The following is a 25,969-nucleotide window of genomic DNA, read 5'->3' as shown; positions in this document are numbered from 1 at the left end:
TATAGAGGTATTGTAAAATTAGGCAATATATGCTTGTCAGTTTTAATTAGCTTTGTGTAATGAAAATCTTTTTTCATTATAGAAATAGCTACAGCTGAAATCAATTGGAATAAGTATCTGAAGACATCAATTAACATGAATTTCTGCCTTTGATCTAAAACACATGACATGTTTTGTGTCTCCTATTATGGTAACTGTTTTTATTCTTATTTTAGTGCTGAATCATTCTCAATAATGAGTGCTCTCTATGTCAAGAGTCTTGATCTTCAATATTATGAGAGCATCTGTACCGTATCTATGACGATGTTTGACTGACTTGATTTTGAGGGAAAGCACCATGGAAATAGAATTACCTGTAATTCTATTTCTCTGGAAAGCACCCGTTATTTCTACATATTTCTCCACTCAACCACCTTCCATCACCTCCCTTCACCAGTTCCCCTAATCCCCCATCTCACCCATCTTACAAGTTAGTCTTTATCTGGGATGTTGCTGCAGTGCATGCCTTGCCTCTACTATCTCCCAGGCAACATGCCTCAGGACACATCCTAACTGCCCCGGAGCGCCGGCCCAGGCGCCTGCTCACAGCAAACAACAAAAACAGCATTTAACAGCACATACTGCTGGGCCCTATTTACAAAGAGCAGGAGGGTGGGGAGTGGCTCACAAAAGTCCATTTAAGGTACGGGTCAGTACATCTCAAAGCCTTTACCACTCCAGTCAAATTCTTTGTCTCCCTCATTCACAGCGAGTATCTAGACCAGAGGGCACACAAAGGCGATTGTCATTATATGGTCTCGGCTGACATTAACCCCGGAAGATTTTCACTGCTGTCCATTAAACTCTCCTTTCCCCTCTCGATTACAGGCCAACTCCCACAGAGCCACCCTGGCTAAACAGATACTTTTGGAAAATACATAGAAAAGTAAACTTCAGTGACAATTAGTGTCGGGTTGTTTTGTTATTCTTAGAGGACAATGATTTTTAGCGTCCTAGGACTATGGTGTTCTAAAACTGCTGTATGTGATGGTGTTAGGCTGAGCAACAAAGCTCAACAACAGCTCCTCCTCTGCTTCTCTCTGGGCTTTGTGTGGAGAGAGAAAGAAAAAAGACAGAATGCGCAACAAGTTTATTTGCATTCCTTTAGCTACTAGTGGTCCGCTGTAAAATGGATAGAATTAGCCATGCTTTCATGGCTTATATGAATTATTTCGCAAAGTGAACGTATTAGTTAGACTTTCTTTGTTTCTGTGCTTCTGTGATATATTTCAACCTCATTGTTCAATCAGATGTTTTAGAGAGGTCAAAAAGAGGTCAGTGGAATTGTAGCATTGTAGCATGCAGACAGAACTCAGAACTTATTCTAAAGGCATGGTAGACCCCTGGTAGTAAATTTCAGTGAATTAATTTCAACAAGACTATTATCATAATAATTCAGTATTGTGTTCACGTTATTGTTTTTTATATTGAGCATACATTTAGCATACATTTATATTGAGCATACAATAGACTTATACAAGTATTTAATTACGTTGGGAAATGCTTGCTGTCACCATTAGCAAAGGTGGCACTGCCTTTAGCTTTGTGTTCAAGAGGTCAAGTGGAGGTCTTGTGAGAGGTTGAAGTTTACTATTGCACTCCAAGTCAAGAGTCACCATATAGCCATACACCGTCCCTTCACATCACACCCAAACACGCACTCTATGACAGCATGGCTTTGATGGTCTCACAAGCTCTTTGACAGCCAAAGTTGTCAGAACCAGGGTTTGTAACCCTTGGCGTGTCACTGGCCCTTAAGTTTGGCCTGCTACATGGAGGGCAGCTTGTGTCTCTTCACTCATCAGGTTAGCCTCACTTATGTGTTGGCAGTGGCCCCACCGACAGACAACAGTCGGCACACATGCACAAGTGCAAGCACGCGCGCGCACACACACACACGCACACAAACACATATCCTCCTTCCCCCTCCCATCCAGCTGCCAGCCTATGGAATGCCACTGACTGAAGGGTCCTTGAGGCTGTCGACAGGCTGGGCTGTGTGGAGCGAGACCTCCACTCACCTGCACAGAGTACTCCTCCGACTCCCCATTCTTTCCCCCAGACCTCTAACCTTTCACCCCCACCCTCCTCCTCCTCCAACCCCCATTTACCTCCCACACCTATTCCTCATCACGACAGATTGTGTCCATCCTCACACGCTGGCACTGCATTTAGAAGACTGACAGATAGGTTCACAGGACAGCCTTTGAAGGTCCTAAGTAGATAGTGTCCATTGTTCAACCCTTCTACACATTTTCTATGTATGTACTACCTGTGGTTTTCATTGGCTGATGTAACACAGCATGAAAAAGGGGTTATGTATCCATGACACTGGCTTGGCTGGATTACAGACAACACATTGTATCTGGAATTCACTCTGCGGTGTATTTCTCATCATTCCTAAAATATAACTACTTTAATCAGTTAAAACATGCCCATCAATCAATTTGTTAGCAGTAGTCGATGATTGCAAACAAAAACCTAGCTCATAAAAGGCCTCCAAAAAGCTAATGTAACAATGATTGCGTTCTATTAAACATACCTCCCATGCAGTTCTATAGTGTTCTAGTTTGCTCCCACAAGCGGGCTAGGTCAATAGCGGTACATATGCTCATATGCTCGGCTGGTGTAGGTTGGAGCCTCAGCATGGGCCAAGATGCTAAGCTTCAAGCCCTCCATAGATATTTCTGTCTGTTCAGAATCATGAAAACTACAAAGCAACACAAGGCTTGGTCAGTGTGTTATACTTCTGCCTTATAGAGTGCCAACTGCCAAGATCTGTTCCTTTGACTAACAACCTACATTTTTTTAACCCTTTGTATGAAAATAAAGGAGATTTATTTTTGTTGTCCCCACGATGAAATCAGGGAGAGGATTGTGGATCTGTCACCATCCATCTGTCCTCTGTCCGTCCGTTCGTACATTAGTCTCAGACAACACTGGCCAGATTTTTACAAAACTTGGGTGAATGATGTGTTATCCATAGAGATCCGCTGTTTACAAAATTGCACTGATTGGTCAGATAGTGGCGCTATAACAAGAGATTGAAAATGCAAACTCTGAAAGGTGGGGAGCAACATGTTTACTGTTGCCTTGTTTTTTAATTGGAAGTTTAGCCCAATCCAATATCTCTCCTCATCCAGATGATTGTTTGAGGGTTAGGCTAAACCCATGATAGAATCATAATTAATAGCCCTTGTGACAGTGAAGAATGTCCAAACAAACACTTTCCCAGGGTTTTTGTAATTGAGAGGTTGATCCCAATTGGCCTTCTGATTGAACACTAAAACACATTACAAGTGTGCTCATTTATCTCACAGTCACAGGTCATTGTGTGAAACTGTTATTTTCTTAACACTTTGAGATGTCATTAATTACAGTAATGCTTCGGGGGGAAGAAATATAGCTAGTCTATTTCAAAAACACCAGCCTGTGAGGTTACATATTTCTCTTGCCAAGTTTCTTTTAAATTACAAAAAGAAAATTCACCATGATGATGATGATGATGAGTTGCGGTCTTGGGAAAGGAAAAAATTGAGAGCTTGTTAAAGAGTCTATAATTAGTTTATAAATATTTCTTTCTTTAATTCAGCATACAAAAAGACAGTATGTACAGCCACATAAGAGTGGTTCATCATAACACGGCATTAAAAGAGACCCATGTGTTCTGTTCACATGCTCTGAGTGTTAGGCTTTGGACTACCTGCATGTCAGACATTATAGGGATAATGTGCTGTTTCTAACACTGGGAGATCTTTGTCCTTATCCTGAGGATGCACACAGAACTGTGTGTCTGCAGGCGAGTCCCCAGTCAAGCTCCAGTGCTCAAGAGTTCAACACCAGTTACTAAAAAAGTTCCACAACTAAAAGTACTTTAAGTTCCCTTTGTGTGTTGAGCACGATTTCCCTCTCTTTCTTTCAGTGTCTTTCTCTGTTGAAAAAAGGACTACCATTTGAGGAAAAACACCATGGATCCTTCAGAACCCTTTGAATTCCGTGGAATGGTTCTGAAGTAAACGGTGAGTGTCAACATCAGAACGAGGTTGGAAGTATACCCCCAACAGCAAACGAGGAGACTACAGTCCCTCTCCTCAAAAAACAAATCCAATATCATTTATTTTAATAAAAGTATATACGAAAATAGACATTTGATATCCGAGTACGGCAAGTGTAATGCACATTTATGAAAGGAAAGAAAAAATCCTTGAGGACGGTGGTCTTCACGTAAACCGATAGGCATTGTCACAACACCCATGTGTCCACGTTCGTAAAATGGAAAAGGTTTTAAGTCCAGCTTGTGAGTCAGAGTTTAATTAAAAAGAATGAACAAAAATAAACACTTCCTTGTCAAAATATACATGCTAAAGCTTAAGACAAAAGTAAGCCTTCTTGGTAACGTAGTGCTTTGGTTATCTGTAGCCCCAGCCCAGAGACGTGGGGCGGTTAGGTGGGTGGGTGGGTGGATGAAGTAGACAACATGGACTCATTTGCAGACGTATCTCTCCACAATCCTCTCACACTTTTTACATGTGACATAGCAGCACCAGTGGTACTTGCAGTGGCAGCGCTCCACCAGCTTCTCTGTGTAGGGGTTGTAGCCACGCCCACAGCACATCATGTCACAGCTGTCGCTGCCGATGGACGTCTTGTTGCATTGCCTGGAATGAACAGACAGAAAGGGAGAACAAGTTACAACTATGTTTGAGAACTTTTTGCATTCCTAAATGACACTCATTCTGCCCCCCAAACAAATGAGAAAAAAACAAACCATTCTACACACTGGTAATACATTGTGGTTTATGGAAAGCCCTCAAGGTCCCTAAAACATTTACATACACATAAACCCAGTCTCCCTAATAGATTCCCCCCTCAAACAACCCCATTGACCTTAGAAGAGTTCCTCTCTCAAAGATCAACCCCAAAACGTTTTGTCCAATGTTTTGGACAATTCCGAAACCATCTCAAGCCTAACAAATGTCTCTAAAAGGGGGAGCTTGACGAATGCTTATTGTGCATTCACCCAAACATTTCCCCCTTGTGTTTTGTCTTAGGGCACAGAATGCTTCGCTTGGGACCCTTTCTTAAGCCTGGGGGCATCTTAAGTGAGCAGAGAATAGCCGTATCATAAATCACAGTGAATACACACGGGAGCCCTCCCTCTATTTAAACCACTCTCGCTCCACATAATTGCATTGTTTTATAATACCAGAGTGTTAATGGCCAGCTTGGTGAGAGACAGAGACACTGAGAGGATGGCTGAAGCCTGCTGACACAGAGAAGGGACGAGGAGGGAAGGGGTGGAGGGGCGGGAGGGAAGTTAGAGTCATTGGGAAAAGTAGGACAGACTCATTACAATAGTGGCCTTTGGGACAGGCCAATTAACAATAGCTCTACACAGATATGTTTTGTCAGAGAAAATCTGACCTTTCAGTCTGGTGCCTGGTGTAAAGTTAATGGATCAAAAGGACATGACCATCTGTAAACTCCACATCGCTCTCACACAGCTGTGTGTCTCAGTCAGAGCTACTAATCCAATTCTGAACAAAAACATCCTTCGATGGTGCCGTCCCTCGTGAGACCCACAACGCTTGTTGCCTTTGAGATACTGATCATCCCTCAGCTCTGGGGATGTTATTGAGGTTTAACTTGTTATGCATTTCTTATTAATACAGAACACATTCTAACCCCACAAGGAACGTCGCTACAAGGTATATCACTGGACAGCTTTCTACAGAAGGAGGCTTCCAACATTTCTATCCTTTACTAAGAAGTAGGCTACATATGTTTGCTGCTATTACACTCCAGGTATTATCAACGGGGTCAAAAATATCCAAGGCGAGGAGTAGCGAGATTAGAACTCACTTGAAGGGTAAACACAGATAAGGCCACCCTCAAGTGTGTACCATTGAACACGGCTCCGTCAGGGTCAAACAAAGTGCACTATCCCTTGTGGAGTGGCTAGGGATCGTGGGAGTGAGGTGGATGGTGCTGAGGCCATGTGATGGGGAGGAGGAGGTGTGGGATGGTGCGGTTAAAACATCCCCCAGACCCCTGGGACCCTCGTGGAAACACACACCACACGGCACATCAGCGTCACACGTAGTCACCCAGGAGGCTGGTGATGCCTTGTGACTCAGCGTAAAGCACTGAATATATGCCATAGACCATGTGTTATGGGCCCCTTATCAGGTTGGGGACAGCAGATGCATGGAGCACAGTGACTGCACCTGACACGGAGCATGTCTTCAGGTTATCTGTTAAGTGGCCTAAAGAGACATTTGCATGAATTGTTTTCAATGTTCCGCGTTTCCAGCTCCAAGAGCCCTGAACCCTACTCCTTACTGAAACGTGTCATACATCTTCTGCAGCCCAGCAGAGATTTAGCTACGCTACTAAAATGAATATCCATGGCAAAAGATACAAAAGGCAGAAAACCCACTAGGCTGCCAAATATGGCTAGCGCAGTTTTGTAGAAGGTAGGTGGTCTTTATACAGTTGAAGTCAGAAGTTTACATACACTTAGGTTTGAGTTATTAAAACTTGTTTTTCAACCACTCCACACATTTCTTGTTAACAAACTATAGTTTTGGCAACTCGGTTAGGACATCTACTTTGTGCATGACACAAGTAATTTTTCCAACAATTGCTTACAGACAGATTATTTCACTTATAATTCACTGTATCACAATTCTAGTGGGTCAAAAATGTACATACACTAAGTTGACTGTGCCTTTAAACAGATTGGAAAATTCCAGAAAATTATGTCATGGCTTTAGAAGCTTCTGATATGCTAATTGACATCATTTGAGTCAATTGGAGGTGTACCTGTGGATGTATTTCCAGGCCTACCTTCAAACTCAGTGCCTCTTTGCTTGACATCATGGGAAAATCAATAGAAATTAGCCAAGACCTCAGAATTTGTTTTTAGACCTCCACAAGTCTGGTTCATCCCTGGGAGCAATTTCCAAATGCCTGAAGGTACCACGTTCATCTGTACAAACAATATTATGCAAGTATAAACACCATGGGACCACGTAGCCGTCATACCTCTCAGGAAGGAGACGCGTTTTGTCTCCTAGAGACGTACTTTGGTGCGAAAATCAATCCCAGAACAACAGCAAAGGACCTTGTGAAGATGCTGGAGGAAACCGGTACAAAGGTATCTATATCCACAGTAAAACGAGCCCTATATCGACATAACCTGAAAGGCCGCTTAGCAAGGAAGAAGCCACTGCTCCAAAACCACCAGAAAAAAGCCAGACTACGGTTTTGCAACTGCACATGGGGACAAAGATTGTACTTTTTGGAAAAATGTCCTCTGGTCTGATGACACAAAAATAGGACTGTTTGGCCATAATGACCATCGTTATGTTTGTAGGAAAAAGGGGGAGGCTTGCAAGCCGAAGAACACCATCCCAACCGTGAAGCACGGGGGTGGCAGCATCATGTTGTGGGGGTGCTTTGCTGCAGAAGGGACTGGTGCACTTCACAAAATAGATGACCTCATGAGAATGGAAAATTATGTGGATATATTGAAGCAACATCTCAAGTCATCAGTCAGGAAGTTAAAGCTGGGTCGCAAATGGGTCTTCCCCAAGCACACTTCCAAAGTTGTGGCAAAATGGCTTAAGGACAACAATGTCAAGGTATTGGAGTGGCCATCACAAAGCCCTGACCTCAATCACATAGAAAATGTGTGGACAGAACTGAAGAAGTGTGTGCGAGCATGGAGGCCTACAAACCTGACTCAGTTACACCAGCTCTGTCAGGAGGAATGGGCCAAAATTCACGAAGCTTTGCGGAAGGCTACCCGAAACGTTTGACCCAAGTTAAACAATTTAAAGGCAATGCTACCAAATACTAATTGAGTTGTATGTAAACTTTTGACCCACTGGGAAAGAAATAAAAGCTGAAATAAATCATTCGCTCTACTATTATTCTGACATTTCACATTCTAAAAATAAAGTTGGGATCCTAACTGACCTAAGACAGGGAATTTTTACTAGGATTAAATGTCAGGAATTGTGAAAAATGAAGTTTAAATGTATTTGGCTAAGGTGTACGTAAACTTCCGATTTCAACTGTATCTGGCCTTTACCCCAGACAAAGAAAATACCCCTTATTTCCCACTAAGTTCTCACAGTGGTCCGACTGACAACATGCAACATATATTTCCTAATGAATACCTTCAGATGAATAGAGTGAATCTTGTTTAATCTTTGGGGGCCATTACCCGTTTCCTTCTGTGTCGTGCTCTCAAATCGATATCAGCTGAATGCACTCAGGCTCTAAGAATAACCACATTACTCAGCCCTGTCTGATAGCAACACAAGGGCACGAGTCACAATGGGCATGTCAGTGGCACGTGCTCAGACATACCACAGACAGGCCAATCTCAGGGACCACTTGATTTATCAGGGATTCTCAAAACAAAATGGTGCCTGCCACCAGGGAGGGCGGCAGCTAATTAAATCAACATCCTGGACGAACTCCCCGCTTGAGAAAACAAACAGGATTGGTCATTTCCTAAATGTTAGCTGCACTGCCGTGAAGCAGGAACCAGGCAGAGCCAGGCCAACATACTGAGTATGTAGAGCTTTCACAAAAGAGTAGCTATGATTTTTTTAGGTTCTATATTACAACCTGGATTTAGGGGTAGACGTAACATAGTAAATGTATATTCGGGACACTCCAATTAGTATGATATGTTACAATTCTCAAGGTATTTATTAATTTATCCATTTGGTATGATATGCTCCGAATTACAATTCGTATGATATGTTTCCCGAATTGCAATTCATACAATATGTTACGAATTGGAATTCTTACAATATGTTGTGAATTTCCAAAACATATGATATGTTACATATTCTAATTTGTTGTCGGTAACGTTAGCTAGGTGGCTAATGCTAACGTTAGCTAGATGGCTAATGTTAGCTAGGCTAGGGGTTGGGGGTTAAGGTTAGGGTTAGGTTAGGGTTAAGGTTAGGGTTAGGAGTTAGGTTAAAGGGTTAAGGTTAGGGTTAGGGGAAGGGTTAGCTAACATGCTAAGTAGTTGCAAAGTAGCTAAAAAGTAGTAAGTAGTTGCAAGCTTGTTAATTGACTAAAATGCTGAAGTTGTCCGTGATGAGATTCGAACATGCAACCTTTGGGTTGCTAGACATTCACGTTATAAGTAACCTTCTGTGTTATGTAACCATACCAAACGTGACATATCATAGTAATGTGAATGTTCCGGATTTACATAAGATCAGGCTGTATATTCTTTCACAATGCTCCACCCATGACATTAGGGCTGTGGCGGTCACAAAATTTTGTCAGCCTGTAATTGTCAAGCAAATAACTGACGGTCTCACGGTAATTGACCGTTAATTAACATAAACACATTTAGCATCTACTGGCTTCTACACATGATGCAGACCTTTGGAACATCCACATTTTAAAAAGTCTAATAAACCCATGTAATATAGCCTACACCTTCACAATGAATCCATTATGTATTTTAGACAGCTCTAAAGAAACATGATATGAAGAAAATGTAGTCTATTTCAGAAGAACAGGATAGCATACTCTGAGTTGTCCTTATGTTAGGTCCTGATCTGGCTATGCCAAATGGCTGTGGGCTACACTAGTTCATTTAGCAGACAAGATTTGCTTAGAATTCCGTGGCATTATTTTATAGTATGAATAATACAATTAAACAAAGCTGAATAAAAAAGAAAGGACATTTTCACCCAAACGATTTGAGGGACTGCGCACATGCGGCTATTCTGTGTTGGTCGGTTAACAAAGAAAGAGGTACTCCTTTATGCTTAATTTAGAGTTATTAAATGTAACTTCAATTGTTCTACAAACTTTGGGCTATAAGTTTAGATTTTTAATACATTGCAAGGCTGCATGATGCGACTCTAATGATGATTTGAAAAAAGTAGCTTGAAAGGCATGAGCTCTGCTTTGTTTTTTTGCGCAGACTGTACACACTTCGTCAGTCTCTCATTCACAATTTGAGAAGCACTTGATAATGCCTCGAATTTCCCGGCGGCATTCCCTTTGTGTGGTCATAATGCAACCTAAAAAAGACATGCCTTTTGCAGCCCTTCTCCCTGAGTGCTGCCTGCTCAGAAGCACCTCTCATCTCACTCACACGGTTCTCCATCACGTGATTGGGTCTTTCTCACAGGCTACAAGTGAAGACAGACACATCGGGGACGCAACTGCGAGCATCCTTATCCAATTCCGAGTTGCATATTGAAGATATTGGAAGAACTGTCCTCATTTACTTTTCGTCAGCCAACAAGATGAGTAGGTCTAACAAACATCAAAAGCACTAGCCTATGTCAGTCTACTATCCCCGATAGTACAAAAGTTGACCTATTCTATTTTGTGCGAGAAATAAATATTCCAAATATAGTCTGGGACAGTCGTGGGATGCGATAGATCCCAAATTAATACAACCACTAGCATCCCCAACATTTTTTTTAGGCAATGTGGCTGATGCAACAGATCAGAACATTTAGCTTAAAATTTTAATAAACTATTAGGCTATTTCTTCACATTATAAGCCCATCAATGCTGTAAGCATGAATGTTCCATTAGCGGGAAAACACCATAATCAAAAGTGACCACAAAGGTGATTATGCATGTAATGCTTTTATTATAAAGCTGTTTTTTTATGGTGAAAATGATGTTCCCCAAACTTGAAACTCACGCGCTGCATATGTATGTATGACAGTTAAGCTCTACATCCCTTGTAAAGAGTATTAATGTGCTTCATTTTAAGAAGTTATTTGGCCACTTATCAAAACATATAGGCCTATGGTCTAGGCTACATGAGGTGTGCGACTGTGATTCTAAAAAGTCACAAAAGAAAGCTGGGTATCATTCACAAGTGGTAGTATATAATTCACAATTGATAGGCTAATATTGTCACCCATCAGTTTATTCTTGATTTAATCTTGTCTTTACATGTACTAAATAATATATGTGTGAAATTCGTTTTGATTTAAAATGGGCCATTATCATGCACCTGTATCGAAACAGAGGCAGCGGGAAAAAATACATGTCATCTATGCACTTAAATAGCAAATGGAGGATGCTTTCCTGTAGTTCATTTTCATGCCAGCCAGGTAGGCTATACTCCTGTTGTAAAGATAAGCAATGTGCTTAATATTTGCTTAATATTATGAAAGTTGAGAAATAAATATAGCCATCACTCTGTTTCTCTCATAATTGCATAGTCTATAGAAATGTTGTGCAACATGAGCTCATGGGCTCTCATGAAGTGTTTGATTCGATTTTCGATAACATTTGCATTTAATGGGACAATAGAGTTATTAATATAACATTAGAATATTTAAATTGGCTCAGAATAGGGCTCGTACACATGGATTTTGTATTGTAGATTAGTGGCACTTAATGTGTTGTGAAAAGTGTTATGAAATGTAATGTCATGTAATATTTAAAATTGTATATAGCTGCCTTAATGTAGCTGCCTCAAATACACACATACATACACATACACACACACACACACACGCACACACACACACACGCGCACACACACACGCGCGCACACACACACGCGCGCACACACACACACGCGCGCACACACACACGCGCGCACACACACAGTTCCTGTAACAGTCTCACCTGTCCTGGGTGCCGACTGAACCCAGCTTGTCGTTCTTGGCACAGAAGTCCGGAGAGCTCTGCAGGTAGACCAGTTCGTTCTCTCTGACCGGCCTGATGTCAATGTCCTTGGGGACCAGCTGCTTGCGTGTACCCATGGGTCTGTGCACCACCTTAGTGGCTGACAGGTACTTGGTCTTCAGGTCAATGGCGATGTCCTTCAGGTCCTGCAGGCCTCTCCAGCAGGTCCGTATGGAGCAGGAGCCAGACACACCGTGACACTTACACTTCATCACCAGCGCATCTCTCAGGGCCTGGAGGACGTGAACGTAAAACACTGTTACTATTGAGGCAAATGCTATAGCAGAAAATATGTCAAAGATTGCACAAAGGGATTGATTTACAGTTATAGGCCCTGAAAAGAGCTATATACAGTGCATTCGGAAAGTATTCAGACCCCTTGACCTTTTACATATTTTGTTACATTACAGCTTTATTCTAAAATGTATTAAATTGTTTTTTCCCTCATTAATCTACACACAATACCCCATAATTAGAAAGCAAAAACAGGTTTTTAGATATGTTTGAAAATTACAAAAAAAAATCAACAGAAATACCTTATTTGCATAAGTATTCAGACCCTTTGCTATGAGAATCGAAATTGAAGTAAGGTGCATCCTGTTTCCATTGATCATCCTTGAGAGGTTTCTACAACTTGATTGGAGTCCACATGTAGTAAATTCAATTGATTGGACATGATTTGGAAAGGCACACACCTGTCTATATAAGGTCCCACAGTTGACAGAGAATTTCAGAGCAAAAACCAAGCCATGAGGCTGAAGGAATTGTCCGTAGAGCTCCGAGACAAGATTGTGTCGAGGCACAGATCTGGGGAAGGGTAGCAAAATATTTCTGAAGCCTTGAAGGACCCCAAGAACAAACTGGCCTCCATCATTCTTAAATGTAAGAAGTTTGGAACCACCAAGACTCTTCCTAGAGCTGGCCGCCCGGCAAAACTGAGCAATCGGGGGAGAAGGGCCTTGGTCAGGGAGGTGACCAAGAACCAGATGGTCACTCTGACAGATCTCCAGAGTTCCTCTGTGGAGATGGGAGAACCTTCCAGAAGGACAACCATCTCTGTAGCACTCCACTAATCAGGCATTTATGGTAGAGTGGCCAGATGGAAGTCACTCCTCACACCTCCTAAAAGGCACATGGACAGCCCGCTAGGAGTTTGCCAAGGGACACCTAAAGGACTCTCAGACCATGACAAGCAAGATTCTCTGGTCTGATGACACCAAGATTGAACTCTTTGGCCTGAATACGAAGTGTCACGTATGGAGGGAACCTGGCACCATTCCTACGGTGAAGCATGGTGGCGGAAGCATAATGTTGTTGGGATGTTTTTCAGTAGCAGGGACTGGGAAACTAGTCAGGATCGAGGGAAAGATGAACAGAGCAAAGTACATAGAAATCCTTGATGAAACCATGTTCCAGAGCGCTCAGGACCTCAGCCTGGGGTGAAGGTTCACCTTCCAATAGGACAACGACCCTAAGCACACAGCCAAGACAATGCAGGAGTCTCTGAATGACCTTGAGTGGCCCAGCCTGGACTTGAACCCGATCAAACATCTCTGGAGAGACCTGAAAATAGCTGTGCAGCGACGCTCCCCATCCAACCTGACCGAGCTTGAGAGGATCTGCAGAGAAGGTGCTTTAACAAAGTACTGAGTAAAGGGTCTGAATACTTATGTAAATGTTATATTTCAGTTTTTTTGTTGCTTTTTCATTATGGGTTATTGTGTGTAGATTGATGAGGGAAAACATTATTTAATCTATTTCAGGATAAGGCTGTAATGTAACAAAATGTGGAAAAACTCAAGGGGTCTGAATACTTTCCCGAATTGTCCTGTGGGTTTCTTTAGTTGAACATCATATCCAATTGGATAGAACCCTAATCATCCACATTATCAGCCAATAACCAATAGTGGCTTTATTTCACTTTCATTTTATAAAATTTTATTCATTTTATACACATAAGTCTACTTATTTACTTGTGTTTGGAAACAAACACATTGTATACAAATGAAAGCTGAATTTGTCATATCCTCATATCCTCATTTACGATTGCTCAGTATGCTCAAATAGTCATCCATATATCCATCTTTCAAGCCAAACTACTACTGCTACCTCTACTGCTACTGCTACTACTACTACTACTACTACTACTACTACTACTACTACTACTACTACTACTACTACTACTACTACTACTACTAGCCTTAACCCTTGTGTGGTGTTCGGGTCCACTGGACCCGAGGGTAATAAAAGTGTGGAAAAGTGTTTGTGTAGGTGAAAACAAGTAAAAATTCAACCAAAAGGTTTACTGTGTGCCTTCACTCTGTCTTCCTCCTCCTAACCTGGCTCTCTCCCTGCCTGTCTGCCTGTATCCCGCTATTCTCGCACTCTTTACCATTTGTAGTGTGTGAAACTACACATTGTCTTGAGGGAACCTGCACAATGTTATTATAATACATTAGTCTGATACATTGTAGCTCCTTACCACAATCAATCAATATGGCAAAAATAATCTCTGCTCAGAGGGCCTTAGAAATAATTTTTGCAGAGAGAGAAGCTACAGTAGTGTGGAAGGAGCGTCTTCCACTTTGGAAGATGAAGACATTTCAGAATATGAGGATCAAGTCTCTGTCAATTCGGAGTCTGACAGTGAGTTGGAAGAAGAGGATGAGATTGACCCTCAGCCAGCCCCAGAACCAGCCCATCAGCAGCCAGCCCGTGGGCAACCAGCTCGTCAGCAGCCTGCAGGAGGAGAAATATAGATGTCAAAAAATGGTGACATTGAATGGTCTTCTTGTCCAAAGAATGAGCCACCCCGCATGGCTGCTAATGTGACAAGGATGCAACCAGGGCCGACGCGGATGGCGGTTACTCATGTGCAGGACATAAAGTCTTCTTTTGAACTGTTCATCCCAGACACCATCCAGAAAATCATTCTGGACTGCACTAATTTGGAGGGCAGGTGTGTTTTTGGAGAGAGATGGAAGGAGATGGACAAAACTCATTTACATTTTTAGATCCAATGGGAAATCCGCAGAATCCTTGTGGAATGCAGAAACTGGCAGATAACTTTTCCGTGCAACAATGTCTCTGGAAAACGTACACATTATTTCCAGGATTATCCGCTTTCGATAACTGAGCCACCAGACCAGCTCGGCGGCAGAGAGACAAGCTAGCTGCAATCAGGTCAGTGTAGGACAAGTGGGTGGACTGCCTTCTCCTGTTTTACATCCCTTGGCCCAACGTTACTGTTGATGAGCAGCTTATGCCATTTAGGGGCTGCTGCCCCTTCAGGCAGTACATACAGTCTAAACCCGCAAAATATTGAATCAAGATCTGGACTGCTTGTGATGCTGCTTCATCATATGCGTGGAACTTGCAAGTGTATACAGGGAAGCCCGATGGAGGAGCCCCTGAGAAGAACCAAGGGATGCGGGTTGTCCTGGATGTGACACAGGGACTCCGTGGCCACAACATCACATTCGATAACTTTTTTACTTCGCACAAGCTGGGACATGAGTTCCTCAAGAGGAAGCTGACGATGGTAGGAACAGTATGAAAAAACAAGCCAGAGCTCCCACCTCAGGCCGACTCGTCCCTAGTGTCCTACGTGCCAAAGAAAGGCACAAATGTGGTACTCGTGAGTATGCTACATAGGGATGGGAGAATCTGTGGCCAGGAACTTCAAAAAACAGAAACCATAATGGATTACAATGCCACAAAAGGAGGGGTGGAGAATTTAGCTGGTTACAGCTACAAAAGAAGAACCCTACGCTGGCCCCTTGTGATATTCTTCAACATCTTGGACATCTCGGCTTACAACGAGTTTGTCATCTGGATGGCGTTGAACCCAGATTGGAACAGAGGGAAGCTGAAGAGACGTCTCTTTCTTGAGGAGCTGGGCAAGGCATTGGTAAGACCTCAAATCTAGAGGAGGCAACATATCCCAAGGACCCCAGCTTCTGCAGCCATCGTGAGGATGATTCAGGAGGAGGATGCTGGTGCCCCATCTGCCCGAAACACAGAACTAACCAACTCCAATACCGGAAGTACGTGTGAGTGATGTTGTTGCATGTGTGTCTGACTCTCCTATCTTGGCCTGCTGTAACTATATATGTGAGTGAGTGAGATGTTAGTAAAATTCCTGAACTGTGTTTTCATCATTGTAGATTGCAGCCGGTAGCAACAAGAAGAAGCGCTGCGATGTGTGTGGAAGAAGGACAGGAAGGACAGGAAGACACAGTACACATCCATCAAGTGCAAGAAATACATTTGCTACACACACACAGTAAAACTCTGTCCCTCATATGGGGTGTAGACTGGCCTTAATTTGTGTTCATTTATCATTTCCATAAAATACTGAAAAATGTGTCCTTTCAATTTGTTCAGTTCAAAGCAATAAACATCAATAGTGATGCAAACCTTGTTTAATTTATATTTGTTCAAGATAAACATGATTTATTCCACCCATGTCTTGATAAAAATAGATTTCTGTTCACAAAAATTCAATTTTATTTAAAAAAAACAAATAGCACTTTATTGATATGTATGCTGTCTATATTGCTTGTAATTTATATAAGTCAACATCTAAGTATTAAGTATTTTTATGTAAATTGTTATGGCTGTATTGTTTTAAAAACCCAATAATATTGTGGGTCCATTCATTGGGTGAATAACAAAAACATGAACACCACACAAGAGTTAAGACTTGTGACTCGACGTTGACTTGAGACTGATGACTTGAAATTATCTGGCTAGGTTTTGTAAAATGTTTTCACTCATTTTGTGGCACAGAGTCTCTGTGGATTACTCTCCAAGCAGCCAGAGACAGTAGCCGCAGCATCGACATGCAAAAGAACGTGCAACAGATTGGTGAATGAATTGGACCAGCAAACTGTTAATCAACACAGGTCGGAAGAGCTAGCGCAGTGGTTCTCAAAGAGAGAGCGTTTTGGGGGGTCGCGAGTATGAAGCTGAATGGGAAAAATACATATTTTTCCTACATATTTTAATAGGCTACATATGCATATATATATTTGCCTGTTTGATCTGGTTTCTAATATAGACCTACCCTACGTACGGTATTATACCAAAAGATTGTCTCAAAAACATCTCATCTGTGCTTCAGAACCAAAAAGTTGCAGGTCTTGATTGTTGACCAATGACCAGTCATCAGCATTGACGCACAAAGGCGAACGCGCATATCCAGAGATTAGTGACCAGAAAGAATTTGCATTATTTTCTCCAGTTTTGCCTGACAAAAACACAGTAGGCCTTCGTTTATATTATTTATCCATATAATATACAGGTTAGAAATCAACCACGGAGGCATCTTTGCCCGAACAATAATAGGCTACCTGCCGATTTCATTGATCATGTTCATATTTCAGATAGTCCTAGTTTGGGTGGCTACTGGCTATATCATGTCTAAGGCTTGCTATAACATCGCACTGCCTTCAATATAATGGGATGAAAATTTAACATATTCTGGCGACTTAATTACGGTATTTGTGAAGAAGAAAAGGGCTATCCAGTTCAGGTGGCAACGAGCATTCGGCAGGCAGGCGGCCCTCCAAAGTGAAGCACTAAGCGTGCAGTGCAGACAGACAATGCTTTCCAGACGATCCTGCAACCTCCACTTTTTACAGGTGGCCAGTATTTTGCTTGCTCTGGACTACAGAGAAGTGACATAATATCCCTAGTTGTTATTGGCTGCTAACTGGAATGGTTGTAATGGCTGTAATGACAGGCTACATTTGCGCAGCGATTATGTGCACGTGTTAGCGTATGTACCTCGGGCATGTGTGTGTGTGGGTCGCAAACTTTTAACCAACTATTTTTTGTGATCTTGCAAGTCAAAACGTTTGACAAACACTAAGCTAGCTAGGGAGAGAAGATTGCCATAAATATATATCTAGCTCTAAATATTGTTTGGTGATCAAAAATATTAACTGTTTACTTTGCAAGCTCACCAGCAATGGGGCATCAGTCATAAATGACTAGCATAGGCCTAGCTACTGTTCTGTTGGTATGTCAAAACTGCTTGAAATGTATAATTTACTTACATTATGAAGCTTGCATTTGGAATTAGTTGCAAAATATATTATAACATAATCAAAATGTGTTATAGACAAAATAATGAAAAGGGCTGTTTGGAAGTCTCAATAGTCTCAACAGTCACTTCATGTATAGGTTTTATTTTTTTACTTGACTTGAGACTTGACTTGAAAAAACGTGTGACTTGACTCGACTTGAATTGTTCTTGGAATGCATGACTTAGATTTTACTCGAGACTCGACTCGTTCTACTTGGGACTCGACTTGAGACTCAGATCTTGTGACTTGCTCGTGACTCAAATAATAGTGACTTTGTCCCACCTCTGAATACTACTACATAGAATGAACAGTATGTAGTATCAGTATCAGTGATCTGTGATAATAAGATTACTTTGTACCTGTCTCCCCACTTCACTGTTGTGCAGATGCATCAGCTTGTTGGCGTGGGAGCCTGCCTTCTTCATCTTCATGGGGGCGTCAGAGAACTTGGAGCCCATGACCAGGCCATAGTGCAGGTTGTCTGCACATCCGCCCCAGCGGTAGCCCGGCTCAGGGATCTCCCCGGGGATGGGGCCGCACGAACACAGGCGCAGGTCCCCCGACGTGCACGCCTGCGCTATGGTGTGGCTGATGGCCGCCGCAGACAAGGCATACACAAACGCTGACTCCCTCGTGCCTGTTTGGAACAAGACAAGGCCTTTTGAGTGAGGGAAAATACCTCAGTGAGTATAATTTTTGTAGTAGAATCTAACCTTTATCTATTGTATCATCGAACAGTTTGCCAAGTGAAACCGCAGTAAGAGTAACATGAGATAGTCACTAGACAGATATGGTTATACAGCCGGAGTGGATCATATGGATCTAATGTAGGTGATGAAGTGTGTACACACAGAGGGCAGATATGTCAATGCTGAACGATGGAGGTAGGAGACAGGAAGAACCAGCCATACCACAAAAACATCCCTGTATGAAGAAGACCACTATTTTATTGTTGGCCAGTGGCTTCTCAAGACTGGTCTAACAGTTGACAGATGGAGCTTGTCTTCTCCTGAGGCGTATCATCATGGAGCTATCTCCTTAAATCTTTGATTAGGAGCCAGCTCTTTGTTGTGTTTTATATATATATATCTGCACCCAAACTCAGTAAAACTGGAACTGACATTGGCTCTGCCTGGCTCAGCAAAGATCCCTTTGGCAATGGAAATAAACCCATCAAAGTAGAAGTACAGAACATGGAAAGACTCAGACAAATCACTGAAAGGAGTGTGCATATAATGAGACAATGATCGATCAAAATCTGTAGGCACGTACTGTATACATTACTAATGCTTTGTACTGGAAGGAGCAACTAAGAGCCTGCCTATTCATACGACGTATGTTCAGTTGAGTTCGCTGATAATATTTAACATCTTGCATTACTATAGAAAACTAGATTCGTGTAGGTAATGTGTGACGTAAAAGGGATTTAAAACTGAGAAGGATGAGTTGTCACAAAAAAAGATGTCTAGATCCCTTCTAATAGTCACTGTCCAACTCAAAAATGTCATCTGAAAATACCTCTTACATAATGGAATCTATTGTGCCACAAAAGAGAGTCAAGGCACTGTTAAGCTATGAAGACAACCACATCAAGTACTTGGAACATAAAGAGAAGGACTTTGTAGCACGGATATTAGGGAGGTGGGTGGCTAGGGTGATAAAGGACAATTTTCTTTCTTTCAAGGGGACACAAAGAAGAATGGTAGCCTTTGCTTGGCCCAGTCTGCTCTGCCCTCAGAGCACAAAAGACCCCCAAGGACGATGATTAAGGCTTTAAACTCTCGCTTGTAAATGATCTCCTGCAACACTTGAATTAGCTTTTTGAATCCCACCAAGGACACAGAGTTTCTACTGTGCTGATAATTTGGTCTGAGATGATCACTCCTAGTTCTATTGAAAAAAAACGTTTAGGTTGCACACCTAGCACAATGGATCTCACACCACCATTTCAATCAATTGATCTCACAGCACCATAAACAGTAGGGGAGACTGGGGTTTGTTGTCTCACGGGTTTTTGTATTTGGCATTTTATTAGGATCCCCATTAGTTACTGCTGAAGCAGCAGCTACTCTTCCTGGGGTCCACACAAAACATAAAACATGACATAATACATATAATTAATAGACAAGAACAGCTCAAGGACAATCTAAATGGCACTGTGCAATATTGGTAAGGTTAACATGTGTGCATTCTTTGAAAGAACCTATCCACCTGGTCAATTCATGTCAGCATGTCAAAACATTGAGGTTAGGAGAATTTGTGTTTTCTTTACTTTTTTTGTTTTAATTATGGGAGTATCCATGAACAATTATGTTTGTTGAAAAGAGGAAAGGGAGAGCTATATTTCAAACCTCTTTTCTGAGTTCCAAGGTCCAGCCATGTAGTAACTAACATCTTTATTGGCATTGGAGTTGGTTGTCACTATCAACTCCATTATAATAAATCCCAAGCTCTTTTGTGCTTGTGCTATAAAAAGTTCCCTTCGTTGCCGCTCTCTCACACATATATTTTTTATGTCACCCCCCCCACACACACACACACACACACATGCTTGTGCAAACAAACACATACACACCCAAATTTACTCAAAATGTCATATGTTTTTCTCATGGCATAAAATGTTGAATTTGTTAGAAATATCTTTAGTTCAAAGAAAGGCTATTTCTAAGATGCTGTATGCTATATTGCTTCATTTCCTGTTACAAAAGAATAAGCTACTAGCAAACATTGTGATAACCAACAACATACTGTGTGACATCCTATCCCGCGATGGGGCTGGTTGTCACAGGTGGACAGAGTGTGTTTGATGGCTTAGAACTCCATGCTGGAATAAGATATGAGGGTCCCCATTTCAACCCAATACCTTGGTCTTTCTCCTAATATTGAAAATAGCCTTTTAAGATATACTGGTGCTGAGAAATACACACAAGAGTAAAAAGTGTGACAACCAACCCCGGTCTCCCCTAGATTGTGACTAGTAGGCCTACCTCTGTCAAGATCTGGACGATACCTCGAGGAGTCACTGGGGATATCAATAGAGGAACAGTTCCAGCGCATATCAGCAAAGGTCTTCTGGCAGGTCTTCTTGACCTCGCGGGCTGCGGAGATTATGGTCTGCATGAGCTCCAGGTTGCTCCGACACAGTTGGGCTTGTGACGACACCAGGCCGGGCAGCAGCTTGCAGTGCTGGGTCTGGTTGATGTGTAAGGACGTGGGTGTGTGAGATAGGGCCCTGGAACAGAAACAGATGTAATTATAAGTACTTCATTATGATGGCTTCAACTCAGAGGTTTCTATACTGCAAGAATGTCATCTGAAAAATTCCAAGATCAAAATATTTCAGGTTTTTGATATGAAATATGACATGATTTTATGAATGCAAAAGCCGATGCCATAGCTGAAAGTAATTTTCTCACTTCTAACATACATACATTTTTAGGCCCATAACTATAGTTACGATACATACTGAACCATTGCGCTTCAAACATGTTTTGAACCAATCAAACAGATTATCAGAACTGTTGGAACTTTTGACATTTTTGGCATTCGTACCACTTGACTTGGAAGATACAAAAATACCAGAGACAGGATGCCATTGACAATCTCTCAAGAAGTCACGAACAGGTAAAACATAACAGACCACAGCTTGGCATCAGACTATTCTCCTGATTTAGTTCAGCAGAGGAGGTTCCAGAACATGCCAAATTATTAATTCATCATTGGCAAAAAGCCTGACCCAGATCTAACTGACAGCACTACATCTATCCATCTATCATCATTTACATTCTTCATTGTTAAAAGGATTGCATTCTACCGAGAATTTTGTTTGGCATAAATCATCTGATTACGAAATCTAAAAGGGGGGCACACATACTTGATTTGCACATAGACAGAACAGAAGATTAGTTCATAGAAAAACCACCAGAGAACCTGGCCAGTCAGTGTCTGACTCTGTTTTCTATGTTTGCAGCAGCACTGCGAGGGAGAGAGAGTTCCGTGAGAACCAGCCAGTGCCTCCTGCACTTAGGCCTGTTACGGATTAGGAGTGAGGGGAGTGGCCACTCCATGCCCAACGATAAGTTGTGACAGACTCCCCTGTGCTCGTGGTAACCCAGAGCTCACAGGTGTTTATGGCTGCATCTGGTTCACATCCAGGCCCGTAGAAATATCAAGGCTGGGAGAGACCCTTTCTACTATAGGATTTAGCACAATGTCATGCAATCTCCATCTCTCTCTCTCTCTCTCTGAGGCACATTTGCTGTTCGACTGTTATAGCCTATAGAAATCTTACAACAACTCACTCATAGGTTTCAGATGCTACAGATGGTAAAACAAAAACATCCCAAATCACGTGCAGGCATAAAATGTCAATCAATCTATGAACCAAAGAAAAATATGTACCAAAGTCAATGAGGAATTTGTATGTCTAAGGGAAAAACTTCCAAATTATGTCACTCTTGGTTATAATGATGTTTAACACACAAGCTGCTTGTTGCTTTCGAGTACTCTGTTCTAACAGATTAATTTTTCACTCCATAATTCCCGTTCAAATCTTCTCATTAACATTCATCAGGGGACAAATTGAGAACCTAGACTGAAATAATGCACAGCCTTTCTTTTAGTTTACCGGCAGAAAATGTGGCAAATGTTCATCCTCAGAGGGACAATAAAGTTAAATTATATTATATTTTTCTGCAGGTTTAGATTAAATACAGTAGGAAACAAGAAGGACTTGGAGAGCCCCAGCTTCTGTTTTACTGCCTAAGCACAACACAGGCCACAATAAACAGTAAAGCAAAAGGAAAAATGCACACACATAAAATACAAAATAAAAGGTCCTTACAGCCATTTGATGCCGGAGCAGATCTGGGACAGCAGCAGAATGGTAAGCAGACAGAGTGGGAGGGTGTTAGACGTTTTCTTCATAATGATAGTGTTCCAACTTAGAGATGACAGTAATGCAGGTGGCTGTTGGCTTTTAGGCTCTTATAGGTGCAATCACAAGTCAAATGCCATGACACCGTCTCCCCCTCTTTCCCCTGTTTGGCGGAATAGAAAAATACACCATTAAAGGAACACTCCACACTATTCAAAACAAAATGTCAAAAGATAATCTATGCTATAATGGTTTTGTTCACAGCCACATTTCTTATGTATAGTGGAAATCGAAAAACTCTATTTCAAGAAATGTATTAATTGTGGAACTCTTGTGCACATCCTTCCCACTGGCGCAACAACACTCACTGCAGGGGCTATTGAGAGTTGACAGATCCCCCCCCCCCCCCCCCCACACACACACAAACTGAATTGTAATTTCTGCTTAACTTCAGATACATTTCAGATAGTAATATGATCAGTGGATGGCAACAACACACCAGCAGAGCACACTACCCTACAGCAGACAGGTTGTACTTGTACAGGGCATTACCTCCATCTGATAGGGTTTTTAATTGTCGTGTGATGATAAGGAAACTCTTTGAAAATAACTTTAATTTTATGCCCCAAACAAAACACTCATCTCACTGATTATAGTGATATTTAAAGTGGAAATAATAGTTGCTTAATACGTCTCATCAACACAAATAATAAGACAGTATAATAACACCATTATTTCACTCTATTTTCACCATGTTGCAAATCTTCCGAAGCATCTCTAACCATGTGGGTAATACAAACCTACAGCCTAATTTATATACATGTTGCGAATTGTGATCTAAATTGGCTACGCTGTACGGGAGCTCAACATCAGACCCTTTGGAAATGTCAGCTACAGCACATGTGGTATAACGGTTAGCAAGCAATCAACTACCAGCAGGCAATCAGTTTAGATAAGAATATCCGATTTTACATTAAAAACATTTATTCAACACTTAAACATTTAAAGATATTTAACATTTCTTCACAAAACCTTAAAGTTGTGGTAGTTCCATTTGTCCCGATCTCCCATTTTATATAAGGTACATTGGGTTTATGCGAGGGAAACCACTCTATGCATGCAGAGGTTACATTGGTATTTTGTGTGGGGTGGAACTGTCAATGAAATGAATAGTTCTGCCCATGATCACCTTCAACAAATATCTATTAAATTCCCGTTGTATAATAAAGCCGTATCAGCCACTAAACCTAAACATTGGAACTTTATTCCACATCGTTCTCTTTCAAATTCCCCTCTATCTGCATGTTTGAAGCTGTCTCCTTGTTATTATAGCCTTCTACCTCTATTCAGTCGCAGTAGGAACAATAGGTAAATAAAGCTACTCTTAAAATGTAGTTTGAGTCACGTTCAAGTTAATAAGGTTGCCTACACTCGAGTCCTTATTCGAAAATATCTGGGATATTATCTATCCAAACTAAAATCAGATATATAGTAGCCTAATCTTTAAATAGCCTAGTTCGTGTTCAACCAATTAAAAGCTATCAAACTCTGAAAATAAGCATGTCATCGATAACTTTAGACTTTGACAGTCATGTCATGAAACTAGACCATTGCTCCTCACCTTTAATGATGATTCGTGTCAGTGTAATATCCTTTTGAATTCAAAATCCTCCACAAATTCGTATAAATCCACAATTTCGCAATTCAAATGAATCCAAAGAAGTAAGCATCGTTTACTCCCCAGCAACAGTGGCTACCTCTTCTCTCTCGCAGGTTATTCAGCGTGCAGTGCCTCTCGCTGCGGAATGTGTTGGACTCATGGCAGTGGGGCAGCCTCAACTCATAAGTACTCCTGCGCCGCTTTGATCTCACTGGTGATGTCAGGCACAATTAGCATAACAAAACGGGTTGAATTTGGACTTCCAAGGAGAGACGTAAGATACCCACACTGTCATTGTCCAATCTTGCTCTACATGTTAGATAATTTTAACCAGTTGTGCTATAGTTTTTGCTATATATTTTCGCAGTTTTATTTTCTAGGTTGCCCCCAACACTAATGCTCACAATAATGATAATAGTCTAATATATAATAGAAACCACGAATAGTTTCAAGTTTTAATGTCACACACACACAAGTACAGTGAAATGCCTTTCTTGCAAATTCAAAACCCGACAATGCAATAATAAATAACAAAGTAATACTAGAAAGAAACATATAAGAAATATGAAAAACACAATAAGTAAGTAAGCATACCCTGCAGTCAGTTCCAATACCATATTTACAATGTGCAGGGATACTGCAGTGATGGAGGTATATACTGTATGTATACGGTAAGGTGAAAAGGCAACAGTATATAAGATAAACAGAGTAGCAGCAGCTTGTATGTGAATGAATGTCCGTCTGTGTAGAGTCTGTACAAAAGTATGTGCATATTATGTGTGAGTGAACAGATGTTGTGTAACTGTGTAGGGCCCTGTGAGTGTGTAGGGCCCTGTGAGTGTGCATAGACAGAGTACAAAACTAAAACAAAAGGTCAATAACGATACAAGGTTAACTCAGATAGTCCGTGTAGCTATTTTGTTAACTATTTATAAGTCTTATTGCTTGGGGATAGAAGCTGTCCAAGAGCCTGTTGGTGCCAGACTTGATGCACCGGTACCGCTTGCCGTGCGGAAGCAGAGAGAATAGTCTATGGCTTGGGAGGTTAGTCTTTAACGATTTCCCGGGCCTTCCCACCACACCGCCTGATATAGATGTCCTGGATGGCAAGGAGCTCTGCCTAATAGGCCCAATAATATATGATGACAATGATTATTATTATTATTATTATGCTATTACCTTAATGGGCCTGTTGTTTTATTATCAGCATCATCTATGTATTAAAAAAAAACTGAAATGTAATTTCAACTCAATGTGGACAATTTGAATATGCTGAGTTTTGTTAAATATATTCAATAATAATAAACAAAAACAGGGGCGTACTGAAAATGTTTCATGCACATAATGATTCCACCATGGTCACCTTATTAATAATTTTACAAGCAAGGCAGGTAACTATTTCCTTATAGTTTCTGTGTTTTAATATCAGTGAATGTTCCCATGCATCGCCATATGCATTTTCTATTAACCAATAACCTGGCTCACTTTGCCTCATGCAGAGAATTCCGTAACGCTGTGCTCTCCCCTCAGTAAAACAACCACACACCCAAGCGCTGTAATAACCATGCAATTAAGACACCTTCATTAAGATTG

At 41.4% G+C, this 25,969-nt stretch overlaps 1 protein-coding gene across 1 annotated transcript; it reads right to left on the bottom strand.

Moving 5' to 3' along the window:
- Positions 1-3,599: 3,599 nt before the first annotated feature.
- wnt11 (wingless-type MMTV integration site family, member 11) lies at positions 3,600-24,522 on the bottom strand. Its single transcript, XM_038988932.1, has 6 exons — positions 24,338-24,522; positions 22,684-22,879; positions 20,828-21,072; positions 18,200-18,477; positions 11,689-11,981; positions 3,600-4,697 (listed from the first exon to the last, which is right to left on the bottom strand). Exons 2-6 carry the CDS (start codon positions 22,764-22,766, stop codon positions 4,523-4,525), a joined length of 1,074 nt encoding a protein of 357 aa, XP_038844860.1. The 5' UTR covers positions 22,767-22,879; positions 24,338-24,522; the 3' UTR covers positions 3,600-4,522.
- Between the last annotated feature and the right edge of the window lie 1,447 nt (positions 24,523-25,969).

Source organism: Salvelinus namaycush, chromosome 3, assembly GCF_016432855.1.
Source record: "Salvelinus namaycush isolate Seneca chromosome 3, SaNama_1.0, whole genome shotgun sequence".
NCBI lineage: Eukaryota > Metazoa > Chordata > Actinopteri > Salmoniformes > Salmonidae > Salvelinus > Salvelinus namaycush.
Note: the sequence above shows the minus strand (reverse complement) of the source record. Positions and strands in the feature narration are given on the sequence as shown.

Excerpts from the sequence above, each read along its gene's own strand:
- wnt11 (XM_038988932.1), bottom strand. The coding sequence starts at position 22,766 with ATGAAGAAAACGTCTAACACCCTCCCACTCTGTCTGCTTACCATTCTG. Across the intron at positions 21,073-22,683 it reads TGCTCCGGCATCAAATGGCT|GGCCCTATCTCACACACCCA; the intron begins GTAAGGACCTTT and ends TTTCTGTTCCAG. Across the intron at positions 11,982-18,199 it reads ACAGTGAAGTGGGGAGACAG|GCCCTGAGAGATGCGCTGGT; the intron begins GTACAAAGTAAT and ends CACGTCCTCCAG.